This window comes from Sinocyclocheilus anshuiensis, unplaced genomic scaffold, assembly GCF_001515605.1.
Source record: "Sinocyclocheilus anshuiensis isolate Anshui unplaced genomic scaffold, SAMN03320099.WGS_v1.1 scaffold961, whole genome shotgun sequence".
NCBI classification, from domain to species: Eukaryota; Metazoa; Chordata; class Actinopteri; order Cypriniformes; family Cyprinidae; genus Sinocyclocheilus; species Sinocyclocheilus anshuiensis.
The window spans coordinates 724247-738291 of record NW_015557049.1 but is presented as its reverse complement, the minus strand read 5'-3'; the positions used below and the strand labels follow the sequence as shown (position 1 = coordinate 738291).

Here is a 14045-nt window from a genome sequence, read left to right as displayed (position 1 = left end):
CCTCTGGTGTGTCTGTGACCAGCTGTTGATGCTGTATACAGATAGCGGTCGTGGGTGGTTTCAGATTCCCCCAGTGATGTTCAATGGACGTGTCTGGGTTTGGCTGTGGCTGAACTGATTGGTGATTATTTGGCCGTGTCTGGGTTTGGGAGGTCTCGTTTGGGTCGATCTCAACTGCTGAAATGTTGAATCGCTAAATGTGTCTTGGCCGCGATGAGGTCTCTGCGGTGGTCGTGTTGGTTTTGTCCATGTCTTGGCTGTGACCGAATTGAACCGCGTTGGTCGTGAACGCTTGGGAGGACTATGAACTCCATCTTGGCCGGGATCACGAGATGACCATCGTGGCCGATTGTGGTTGGTTTGGCGGCGCTCCGGGCAGAATCTGTTTCCTGACATCTCTGTCGGGCCTCCTGCGAGCTTTCTGACAGCAGCGCTGAGAATGACGGAGCGGAAGGGGCACCGGGTCACAGCTGCAGAGACCAGAGGGAGAGTGCGAAGGGAAGATAAAGAAAGTGCATGTGTGTAAGACAGACACAAAGAAAACACTAGAGAGCGAACAGGGTGAGAACAGAGAGAGAAAGACTGTGTGTTTGTCGGAGATAAAGACCGAGAGAGAGAGGGGAAGAAAGAGATTTTGTGGTGGGACTGAGAGTTTCGAGGGGGGTCAGTGTCAGCCATGATCTCAGACAGCGAGAGTCTGTCAGTCACAAACCAACGCACACAGACCCCAAACAACCAACTCCAGACCCTCTTATTCACAACTTATGGTTCATTCCTTCATAAATATTCTGAATTAAGAGTGAAAAGCGGCCCGTCGTGGCAGGGATTATGAAGAGGACTGTTGTCCTTTTGAAACATATTTTTCTGTCACACACAGAGGCAGGATGTACTGCAGCCAATTGAAATAAAATTTAAATCACAATTGGCCAAGTGCAGTACAATAAATAAACCTCAAAAGGGGTGTGATTTAATGAAATAAATATATTGCCTACATGCATGTAACAAAAATAACTGTGTGCGGACTGAAAGCTGAATTAAAAAGTGGATTTCACTTTAAGTCCACTGTGAAGGTAAGGTACATTGTGAATGCAAAATTTGGCCTTTTTTCAATTAGTTCATTTTAGTGATTTTCAAGTCAAGAAAAGAATAAAAAAATAAACAACAAAACAACAAAAATGGTTGCTGGTCTGATTGCTGGTCTAAAAAGTGGATGAAAAAAAAAGTCATACAGCTCATTGACATATAAAATTTCAGTAGTGTGGCCTATATAAATAGTAAAATGAAGCAAGATGGTTTCCATGGTCATAAGTTTTGACTTGTGGTCCACCAATATAGGTTATTCCATGGCTGAAGAGAGAAAGCAAGACGGCCAACTCAGAATAAAATTATATTGATCAGAGACTACTCTTATAGTTCCAGAGACAATTATGTTTCATCTAGCACCCTTGTCTCAGATATTAAAATAGACATAAATGAGACAATTGTTAGCATACAGTAAGAGTACAGTGCTATACATAGATGTAAATAGCAGCTTAGATTATTTGGTCTTAAAAATATATATATTTTTTTAGATCTAAGACTTTTGAATGACTTGCTAAAGTATCTTGACAAATCTGACTCAAGCTCAAACAAACAAACAAATATATATATATATTATAGAAGATTTTGTCTAAGCCATGGTCATTGTATATGAAAATAGCCAATGTATGCAAAACTGTGACAGTGACACATCTGACACAAACACATCTGTTTAATTCTATATTCACGTGCAAAGTTGCAATATTGCCCGAGGACTGTAAAACAACCTTCAGTTATACTGTGTGGTTTTTAAAAATATTCAACATTAAGCACAATTTCTACTGTTTGTCACATTTCTACCATCACTTCATTTATATGACAACATCATGCTGCCTAGCTGTACTTCACAAAAATGTTGGCTCTAGTAAGGATAAGACCTGTTGCCGTAAAACAGGGTTGAAGGGGGCAATATATATATATATATATATATATATAGTATTATAATAAAAAAGTGTAATATTTAAAATGTAATCTCAAAAGACCTGAGCTGCTATATCCACAGCTCTATACTTTCACTGCATGTCAACAATTGACTCATTTGTGGTTATTTTGTTATTCCTCTTAAGGAATTTTACAAGAAACATCTGAGACAAAGGTCATACCTTAACAAAACATCACTAAGATCTCCATTTAGTCTCCTAAGCTATGAAAGAGCAAGCTCTCAGCAATAACACTCACACTGGGGATTTCAGAAGAGAAGGATTAAATGACCAATAACTCAATAACAAAAAGCAAGAAAAAAAGGTTAGTTCAATCTCTGTACACTCACAAGCCCTCTTCCGCTATGCCTGAACCAGCTTCACATTCATCACACACACACACACACACACACACACACACACAGACACAGAAAGTCATTTGTAGAATGTCAGCCAGTGCTAATTTTTGAGTGGGTAATGATCCTACCCATCAGCTTTATATGAAGAATCTGTTTCCTTTCAACACTACTTTCATTGCTGTTTTCCCGTGGCTGATTTATTGGCTGCAGGTGAGTCTGTGTGTGTCAGTATCTTTTCAAGTTATTTTTTGCATTTGCCAGTTTGGCCGATTATAACTCATCTGAACATTACAAACGCACCTGTGCAGATAATGTCTTGACACAAAGCAAGTCGATTTCCTGTCCACTCTTGAATTTGTCGGTGAGGTGATGTTTGCAGTGTCATTGAACGTTCCTGCATTGCACAAAGAGCAAACACACAGTATTCAATCAAGGTGAGTGTGCGACTTGTTTGTGGCTGTACCTGTGCAGGTGTGAGAGTGACAGACAGATAAAAGCACTTCACAAGAGGCCGTCAGCACCTCTGTCTTTCTCCCACAATCCCTCATTCACAAACAAGACGTGACACAGACATAGAGGGGTGTGTGAATGCTATTTGTCTCTCTGTGTTTTGTTTGCGCTTCTGTGTGTGTATTATTCGGTAAATGAATGTGACAGAACAATAGAGAATGGAGTGTGTCTTGAGCTCAAAAGACATCAAGCCCTCCATTGGAGACTTTCATGAGCCCACCCCAAAAAAAAAAAGAAAAGAAAAGATAAGAAAAACTGGGCATTGGAATTTTTTTTTAAATAAAACACATTTTGAATAAAATATAAATATATTATCAATTTAAATATTAAATAGAAATGTCATTTTAAATATAAAAAAAGTTTACTTAAAATTAATTATTTTACTCAATATTTGTGTGATAAATATTTTTTATGCTGCCTAGAGTATCACATTGCAACATGCTAACATCTCTTCCTGTCCATCTTCACAGTTTCTGCGTGTGGAGCAAGATAAAGAATGCAATATGGATTGTTCCGAAACTCCTCGCAAGCAGCTGTGCGCATCAGACGGACGGACCTTCAGTTCCCGCTGCGAGTTTCTCCGTGCAAAGTGCCGTGACCCTCAGCTGGAGGTCATACGAGGGTCATGCAAAGGTCAGAGTTCACCAATCAAACGTGAACTGTTGCTGGTTGGCCTGATGCCCTTTGTGAGTCAGGGTCAAGGCGGGCAGGGTTAAATCCATCTAGGGATAAATGATTCTTTGACGAGACAGAGCGGGATTTTGCAGAGTACAAGACATTGTCCTCTATGACATTTCAAATTGTACTCTTAAAAGGCGTTCACACTAACAGCGATTTGAAGCGACCTGAAGTGAGTTGATGATTTGAGGTGACACAAATGATGCAGATTCAACTTTGCTCCTCATTTTCCTTATCAGTGCATCCTAAATTTAAAAAAAAAGTTTTAATATTTAATGTTTAAAAAAAAACTTTCATCAAATATAAAACAATGCATTTAATTTATAAATTTAATAATATATTTATTTTAATAATATTGTTACATTTATACATTTAATAACCATTAAAGCTGCAGTCCGTAACTTTTTTTGGTTAAAAATGATCCGAAATCAATATTTGAGCAAGTACATAACCAGCCAGTTTTCAAAACTATCGCCTTACTTTAGCCCGATTCACAACGGTCAGCTTATAATAATGTTTTCTAATTTGAGTGGTACGGGTAGGTTTTCACGGGAAATTCTAACATGGCACTGCGTCATTACGTCACGTCTGTAAACATTAAGTTGTCCCGGCTACTAGGCTATCGCATGTGAGGATCCTGTAGGTGGCGGATCGTTTACAGCCTTTTCTCACAGCTGCTGGAATAACTAAATGTGTCACCAATGCTGATGTTGTTAACATTAATCATTTGAGAATAAAGTATAACAATAATAATAATTTGAACGGTTTGATGTGATATGAGCTAACCGATCTTTAGATTTAATCACCATTGGTAGCGAGATTTATGGTAATGCTTTTTTCCTCAGTTGGTCAGAACAAACGTGGCAGACTTGCTACTTACTTGTTCAGATGGCAATGTCCGGTGAAAATTCTTATTTGGGTCATATTCCAAGACGTAGGCTAGAATCTGTGATTGCGAAGTACAGTAAACATACTCACACATACTCTTCAGAACATTAGATTCATTCGTGATTAGATTCGTGCTGGAGCCGTGCCGACTCACAACCCACGCAAGCTAGATAATTCCGCACACAGCTGCAATTCCAGGTTTTCAAACAGAGATGGCGACAAAGAGGCAAAGCTTACGGACTGCAGCTTTAAATTTAATAACAAATTAAAATAAAATTATCAAAAAAAAATTGAACTTACATTTTATGCCTCTGAAATGACTTTTCTTTTCTGATGATGTAACCAAGGCCACATTGGCAGAAAAAAAGCGTAGCAGTATATAGAAAATTAGTGCATTTTCACTAAATCCATAAATTGGATCTTTGCTAAGATATTGATGGGGATCTTGCCTGTGTAAAAATAAATGTGCAGTGGTGCATTCATATGTGTAAGAGATCAGTGATCATTTGTATGAAGGGAGGGACCAAGCGCTGTCAGTAACCATAGAGGTCAAAGGTCAAACGGCTCACAAACACTCTCATTGTATTGGGCTCATCAGGAAGACTCTTGTGCCCTGTACTCTTTTCTGCTCAGAGCTCTCCGTCTTTCTGTCTCACGTTCACTCTTTCTTTCCCTACTAGTAAGCACAATGTGTCATTCTTACATTGGGATTAAAGAGGGTGTGAGAAATAGAGAGAGAGAGAGAGGAAAATAGGAACAAAAAGAAGATGAATTATGTTCTGCTAAAATGAGAGTGAAAGAAAACCAAAAAGGAAAGATTAGATTGGAAAGGGAAGTACATTCAGGAATTGTGCAGCTGTGCACACATCCAGCGATTCGTCAAAGTTGAGAACAGTTTATTTCAGCGCTCTATATGATTTGTCTCTCCCCACAAACAAGGACATAATAAATGTTAAATATAACAAATATTATTTAAATAAATAAATAATGAATGTTGCTAAGCATTTTGAACTGTTACTATTTTTTAATTTTTCCACTCTGGAAACACTCAGCATCCTTCCTCTTTTATTCAACATAATTTTCCAGCATCCATTCATTGTCATAAAGCATGTTGCTAAGCAAATGCCATAACTGTGGTTTAAAAGACTATTCATATTTAGTAATATTATCCATTTAAATGCACTGACACCATCCGTTGAGAACAAAATGTGAACTGAATTGAGCTGGATAATGACACTAATTTTGAAACACTTTTACTGAACCGACTTGAGCTGAATTGCCTTCCGTAGAGCTGCTTATTGTTATTGTATGTTATTGTTAAGTTCATCAGAATTATGAACTTTGAAACACTGACATAATGACACTATTATCTTCTCTAGAGCTGCCTTAGAGCTTAAATTGATTTTTTCATAATAAATGAATTTTACAGCATTAACAGTTATTTTCCTATTTTATTAATGTGAAGCTGGTTTAAAACACCCTGTACTTCATAAAAAGTTATTTAAATAAATGTAAACTGTCTTGACTTGATACTCCAATAAGCATAAAAATACACAATGCACACAAATATTAGGTAAAACAGCTCATTTTAAGTAGACTGAACTATTTTAGTGGTTTATTTCAGTACTGAATTATACAGTATGTACATATATTTATAAGTTAGCATTTACCTTGTAAACCATCTTTTTCACTGAGTTCCTTGCTTATCCTCTTGTGCCATCCCAGACTAAAAGCGTTTTTATGATTTGCCCAGTGGAGAGAGTGCGTTTATGTCTCCTTTGAGGTCTGGAGGATTTTCTGACATCCCCACACACTCGCACATATATGTACATACAGATATGCATTACAACCTGCTGGACACCATCAGCTCACACAGACTCAACACAGAATGACAGAGAGAGATCTGCAACAGTTTTACCACTGAAATGGTACAGAGATAGTGATGACTCCAGTAGGACTGTTGGTCTAACTCCCAACCACACACAGGGATCCAACACTTCTGAAACATCTTGAATTATTCTGTGTCTGTGAGGTCACATGTCACTGCAAAGAAACCAAGTCTTATTTCTTGCTTCATTTTCTTTCTCCATTACCATTCTTTCCTTTCCTCCGAAAAAAAGAAAAGAAAAAACACCCGTGCCACATCAGTCAGAGGGAGAACGCCAGAGGACTTGCCTGTCGTTTTGAATTTAATGCACTCGCTCTCTTTCTGTTTTCTATATTACACTGACACGATGAGCAGAATAGTGACTGTGTGCTTAAAGTGGAATAATGGGAAATAAAGTTTAAGGTTATATATAGAAAAGAGAATGGACAGAGTTTGTGAACAAAAATGAATCATCGAGTTTATAGTACTTTTCAAGATCTCCTAAGCAGACGTGTCATGCATTTTATAAGAGGGCTCCAGTGGCAGTCCTGACTCACTTTTTTTTATTTATTTTTTTAAGGTTTATTTATGGCGTTTTATGCCTTTATTTAGATAGGACAGTATAGGTCGACAGGAAGTGAAATGAGTGAGAGAGAGGGGGATGGGATCGGGAAAGGTCCGCGAGCCAGACTCGAACTCGTGACACCCGAAGCGCAATGGCGCTGTATGTCGGCACGCTGCCCACAAGGCCATCGGCGGCGACAGTCCTGACTCACTTTTAACTACTTAGCTATTTGAATAACATAGGATAATCAGGATAAAGGAACTTTTTCAGTTTACAACAAATTACCTATGAATTGACTGACCAAATGAAAACATGAGAATGTGTTATTTTTGCCATATAATAACATGGATGGCTATATAGTTCTTCTGACTTGCTGGATTTACCTGTGTTGTGTCTCCAGATACGTCCAGGTGTGTGGCAGAGAAGAAATACACAGAACAACAAGCCAAGAAACTCTTCCCACAGGTGTTTGTTCCTGTCTGCAATCCTGACGGAACCTACAGTGAGGTGTGAGATGAACAATATAACGACAGAACAATAAAACTATAGATGGTTTGAAGAAACATTACAAGTGGATAATGTAGGATTTTATACCTTTAACAATTTCACTGTCCAATTTCTACATTTTTCTGCCTCTCTCTCTCTGTCTTTTTTCTTTATCTGTGCTGTATTCGACTAACAGGTTCAGTGCCACAGCTACACTGGTTATTGTTGGTGTGTGACACCCAGTGGCAGACCCATCAGCGGCTCAGCAGTAGCCAATAAGAAACCTCAATGCCAAGGTAGCATACTTCTTCCCCTGCTTTGTTTTTCATGCTTTTATTCTACTGCATGCTTCAATCACGTCTTCTTTGTTTGCAAAAGAGATTTTCACATCATAAATAATACTCTGAAGTGATTCCAAACAGTAATCTCTACGTTTATGACACGATCTCAGTGTTTCAGAACATGATAGTTTAGTAATATAAATCAACAGAGAAATGCAGAAACTCAGCATCTGCAAAACCAAAGCCACATGCAGTAAACTAGCATAGCACTGCATTAAACACAGACTCGCGCACAAAACTGAAACTCTATCACTGCAGGCCATGGGTTCCTGGATCATAACATTGTTGGCTTGGCTTTGTACAACAACCACAGCTCCACTAGAAAAGGACCAATTAGATTTAATTGCACATGCAACAGCTTAATCAGTTAGGTCTGGGGGAGCATCACGAAACAAATGCGCGCTTGGCAGGCAAAGCGGCCGAACTCAAACATTCTTGCTCTTTTACTCCAAGATAGTGTCATATGGCTTTTACCCCCTGCAGCCTTCATAACATTATCATGTTCCTCTGTAGAGGCTTAATACATAATTAAAAACGTAAGTCATTTCAAATGAACCATTCCTGGATGGACTTGCTCTGATCTGTGGGACACATTTGAATGTTATAGTCCACTTACACTCTTAAAAATAAAGGTGCTTAACGATGCCATAGAAGAACCTTTTTGTCTAAATGGTTCCATAAAGAACCTTTAACATCTGAAGAACCTTTCTGTTTCACAAAAGGTTCTTTGTGGCGAAAGAAGGTTCTTCAGATTATAAAAAGGTAAGAAAGAGATGGTTCTTTAAAGAACCTTTGACTAAATGGTTCTTTGTGGAACCAAAAAGGGTTCTTCTATGGCATCGCTTGAAGAACCTTTTGAAGCACCTTTATTTTTAAGAGTGTAGAATGTACTAAATTCTAGTTGTAGATTTGCTAAAATGCAAGCGCGAGTAACCTGTGATTGTCCTGTTGATTTTTAGGGTCCAAGAATGGTAAAGTAAATACGAAAGAACCAGGAAAATCAGGTAAATGCCTTCAACGGTTTCTTTTGATATGGTAAAGACTCTCATGAGGGACAATCTGCACTGGCAGCTACGTTTTAATGTGTGTGTGCGTCTGTACTGCAAGTTACGGCTTGCCATTCTAATATTTTGTGAATTGAGAGTGCTGAAGTTGCTTCAGGGCTGAAAGTAAATGGTCGTATGGTGGAGTCGTTAAACAGAGAGACGCTGTAATAACAGCCTTTGCTTTTCACAGTCGTTAAAACGAAATCGAAGGGCTTCACGGTTCTGTCAAGAGTACTGCAGTACATTAACCACTTCACCTGGACGTCATTGCTCTTCTTTCCAGATGAAGACCTTTCTCATGCACTACTAATGGCACTGATTTCCCTCCTTTTCCAAAACAGCACAGACCACCTGATCTCTAGATGATCACCCTGTTTTTCTCAGTTTTAAGAGGAATGTCCTTTTCAGGTTAAAAACGCAGCTATGGGAGATGTAAAGGTTTTTGTTGAAGTTTATTTCTTAGAAGTTTTACCAATTCTAAAGAGCGTATTGATTAAAAAATAATAATTATGATAATAGGATTTTACTTACAAAATGGCAGATTTCCAAGTAAAAAAGGCACTGTAATATAATGGAAAATTTTATCATGTTCAGTCACCAGAAAAGTTGGGATTTTGCTATATAATGAATAGTAAATTATTAGATATTATAGTATATATAACATTCTTAAATTAAATATTTCATATATAAAATTATTGGTACACTTTATAAAAGCTTCAATTTACCCTACACTCTAAAAATGCTGGGTTAAATATAACCCAGTGCTGGGTTAAAAAGGGACAAACCCAGCTATTGGGTTGTTTTGTTGGGTCGGTTGGGTTCAAAACAGCCCAACCGCTGGGTCAAAACAACCCAATAGCTGGGTTTGTCCCTTTTTAACCCAGCATTTTTAGAGTGTATGCTTGTGTGTGCTGTTTATTTTTATGCATACTGGAATATTGTATGATTACAAACTGCTAATGCCAAACTCTATTGAAATCAATCACTGTGCTTTTCATGTGGTGCGCATTATTTTGTGAATGCAGACACTGCAAAAATTTGTCTTCCTCAGTTTTTTTTCTGCACAAGTACCTAAACATTCTTAAATGAAGACACAATTACTTGAAAAGCAAAATGACATTGGATAATAAAAATGATTTTTTTCCGTCAAATGAAGTGACTTCACATTTAAAACAAGAAAAAATGTCTGCCAATGGGATAAGAAAAATAAACTTTTCCCCCTTAAATTAAATTACGTTGGCAGATTTTTTCTTCTTCTTGTTTTAAGCATTATTGTTCCAAAAACAAAACTTAATATCTTCAGTAATTTTGCTTCAGTTTTACAAAATGTATTTTGATTTGAAATGTTTATAGATATTTGTAAGGAAAAAGAAGATAAACATACGGAGGAAGAAAATCAGTCACTTTTAAAGTCCCATGATGATTAGCATGCTGCCTTAGGAGGCAGTTGCCTATGTAGGCAGTAGACAGCAAGGCAGCTCACTAGGTTTTAGAACAGATCCATTATCAGAGGTGCGGCCCGGTCAGTAGTGCACAAAGCATGATGATGACCTGGTTTCACATATTGGGTCATATCCCGATCCCACGCCTTCTCCTTCTTCCCACCATTTCCTGTCACTTCTGGGCTGTCCTATCAAATAAAAAGCAACAAAAACATTGAAAATCGTTGATGTGTTGAGCTACACTGAAATTTTAGAGTCATATAAATAACAGGGTCGAATCTCGTAATACTTTATCACTTCATCAGTGTGCTGACAGTGGCTGTTCCCCAAGTTTTTCCCAAAGATGCTAGTAGAGAAAAACACACCAAAGGAGAGAAGGTGTAGTTTATCTTCTGCCCTCTGATGAGTTAATGGTGACCCTGCTGAGGTTAACCACACCTGCGGCTCTCAGCATTTTAGATTCCTGTGGCCAAAGCATCTAGCGATGTTTCTTCATCCCCATCTGCACACAACACATCATATGTCCGCTCTGTTTGTGTGCGTGTGTGTTTGCATGTATTGTTGCATGCCTGTTCTCCAGATCATTAAAGTCTGAACTAAACAAAAACATTTGTTTTTTTTACAGGGAAGGCAGATATTTTTTACATACAGGGTCCAAAATTCATTTTACGCAAATAACAGTCAGGAAAATGTATTTTGCATTATTTATTTATTTTATTTAGAAATACATTATTGACCTTATGAATTATTTAATATACATTATTACTACAAAGTTTCTGCAGGTTTTATGAAGGTAAACTTAAGACATTTTAAGATCTTTTTAAGACCAAGTAAGCCCAACGAGTAGTAATATGGAAACAACTTACTACACTACAAAAAAAGACTTGCTTGTTTTCCAGTGCAAATGCCATGACTTAAGATAAGAAGTCTTGTTTTTTGAGAAATTGATCAAAATTAAAACAAGATCAAATATCTGCCAATGGGCTAAGAAAAACAAGTTTTCATACCCCTTTGACAGATGTTCATTCTTGTTTTAAACTTAAACGCACTTAATTTTGTTTAATTTCATACTGCATCTCAAGTAAATGTGTCTTGATTTAAGGATGTTTATATGTTTATATTGGAAAAGAAAACAAAAATACTGAGCAATACACAAACTTTTTTCAGTGCATGCAAGATTTTTGTCATGACTTATGAATTTAAGACTTCCTGCTCTGATTTAAGAACTTTTTAGGCCTTCGTTTGTCAAAGGGTGCAGAAACCCTGTATTATATTATTGTATTATATATTATAAGTGATATATTATTACATAATGAATCATTGTATATGATTAAAATTGAATCTTTATCCATTTTGATGCCTTGACATGAGGATTTATTGCCACACAAGTTCACACAAGGGGAAAACTACTTCCTAGATAAACAATTATCCAAAGAATAAAAGATTGCAGGTCATTACAAAGTTACTGCAAACATTTTTCAAATCACTTCAGCCAAATTTTACTCACATTTGCTTGGCGAGTGTTAATTTTGGATGCTGTTTTGCATATATCTATCACAATTTTTGCACTTCCAGACTTCTATATTTGAACTACACTGCTCTTTGTCTTTACAAGCGTGTGTTTCATGATGTCAAGCAAAGAGATTGAATGTTTAAACAGTTTTTTCTTTCTTTCAGTGAGTCAGTTATAACCACTAAACCTCCTTTAACCCTTTATCTGCCTGTTTGTGCTCCTCAGTTCTCTGTTTTATTCTGTTTCTCCATTTCTCTAATCTGTCCTGGCCGGGCAATGTGCAATTGCATCATGGCTCATGTGATGTGACTGTCTAGCTGGCTATTGTAATTGTAGTTTCCTTGCAAATCTTCTCCATTCTAAATGCAGATCCGCCAGCGATTTTCATGGTGGAACCCCAGCCGTCCGCTGATGAGGAAGGTGAGTGTCAATGAAGCCTTTAAATGCCGTCTAGGTCGAGCGTTCACTAGGGTTTGAGACAGCACTAATGTTTTGTGCATTTGTGTGTGTGTGTTTTAGACATCACCTCTCAGTACCCCACACTTTGGACAGAACAGGTCCGTTGCCGACAAAACAGGACCAGAACACAATGTGAGTTACCGACAAACATCTGTCATCACTTTTCAACACAAAATGCTAACTGAGTCAGATTGGTTTTGGTATTTAGGAGAAGACAGAAAACCGCCACATGCTAAATGTTTTTATTTACTTACTTTGCTCAGGAGACGTCAGTGGACTTTGAGTATCAACTTTGTCTCTTGATGTGTCTTCTGAAAATACAAAAACTGACAAATGAGACATCCGTTGACATACAGAACGATTATAGAGCTTTAAAACTAATATGAATAGTATAGATGAGATATCCTGAAACTGAACGAATTTGATGAGAATTGTTTGAGTTCATATTTAGATCTATAACCTTTTTGCAGACTTTTTGAGACATTTGAGATAGGGATGTTTCTCTCAGGAGAAATTTCTGAAAAGAAGTCTCCATCTGTTCTCAATTTAACCTCATAACTGTCTAGGAGAAACAATTGAGCAATTAAAGAAATCTGATTTTGTAATTTTCTTTTTGTATGGCCAATCATGCTCATGGTTTGAAAAGTTGAATCGACATAGCGATGCTCCATGCACTTCTCAACTTTATCTCAGATGAACTCAAGTGGAACATTAATGTGGATAGGATAGCTCAGATCATCTGATCTTGGAAGAGTTTAATGAGAAATGATTAAGCACATATTAAATTCCTTAAATTTTAAAGACGGTGTCTTGTCAAATCTGAGGAAAGTTTCAAACAATTAAACATTTTTAAGATCTATTCTGAAACTAAGGGAAACACATGGAAAATTACTATAAACATCTGAGAAGCTTTGAGATTGTTATTTTTATTATCATTTGCATATTTATTAATATTTAGAATTTTTATATTTTCAGTTTTCATTTTCATTTTTGTTCTCATTTTGTTATTTGCTTTTGTCATTTTTATTAGTTTTTAAATATATTTCTATAGTTTAGTTTTAGTTTTAATTACAGTAATTTTAGTTTCTTTTGATTAGCTGTCAGGGTAACATTTGTTCCCTTTCATGGGAACTTCGAACTGCGTCCTCTAGGGGTCGCTATGGGGGGAACGCCTCGTCGTGACCCGTGTCTGAAGCATACATTGAAAAAACACTAACTCGTTGGCCGGCGACAGCCATGACGTCACTACCGGCGCGACTATAGTATAAATAGGCGCCGGGTGCATACATCATTCTCTTCTTCGTCTTCACTGACTGTTTTGTTTGAAGCGTGCATTTCTGCGGTAAGAGCGATCTATTCATCTCATTATGGCGAGCACTAGCAAAGCGTTTAAGGATGTGTGCATCAGTGTTGACGTTGTTTGACATCTGATGACACACGATCTATGCGTTATTGGTTTGGGCTAAGAGCATGCACGTGATGCCTCCGAGGGGACAATCGGCATGCACTGCGAGCGTTTTTTCCAAGGGAAAAGCTCCGATCTCGTTTGTCTCTTTTTTCGAGGAAAGAGGGGCAGCTGATGGTCCGGTCTAGAGGCTTCTTCGGACAGAGCTCCGACGCGGGAACCATGGTGGGTGAGTACGATCCATGTCTAAATATATGTATATATAAATATATATGTGTGGTTGTGTGTATAACCCTTCTGCTAAAAAGTTTCTTTGCAGTGTTTCCCGGGACCTGTGTGTTTCTGTCCCTTTTTCTAGGGTAGGTCCTCGATGAGCATCCCCTCTGCTGGGTTCAGAAACCGGGTGCTCGACTTGCAGTGTTATTTCACTCGTCGATATATGTCCAGACGGTAAGAAAAGCCGGGTTTCGGCTTCATACTTCCTGGATC

At 37.7% G+C, this 14045-nt stretch overlaps 1 protein-coding gene across 2 annotated transcripts in view; it reads left to right on the top strand.

The window, feature by feature from the left end:
• Positions 1–14045, top strand: part of LOC107676362 (SPARC-related modular calcium-binding protein 2-like) — a 41774-nt gene that overhangs the window by 8211 nt on the left and 19518 nt on the right. The window contains exons 2-7 of one of the 2 annotated variants that reach the window (XM_016470884.1): positions 3337–3499; positions 7265–7371; positions 7547–7646; positions 8651–8695; positions 12062–12112; positions 12212–12283. In XM_016470884.1, the coding sequence (XP_016326370.1) occupies positions 3337–3499; positions 7265–7371; positions 7547–7646; positions 8651–8695; positions 12062–12112; positions 12212–12283 (538 nt within the window). The remainder of the gene's footprint in view (positions 1–3336; positions 3500–7264; positions 7372–7546; positions 7647–8650; positions 8696–12061; positions 12113–12211; positions 12284–14045) is intronic. The other variant, XM_016470883.1, reaches the window with a different exon arrangement.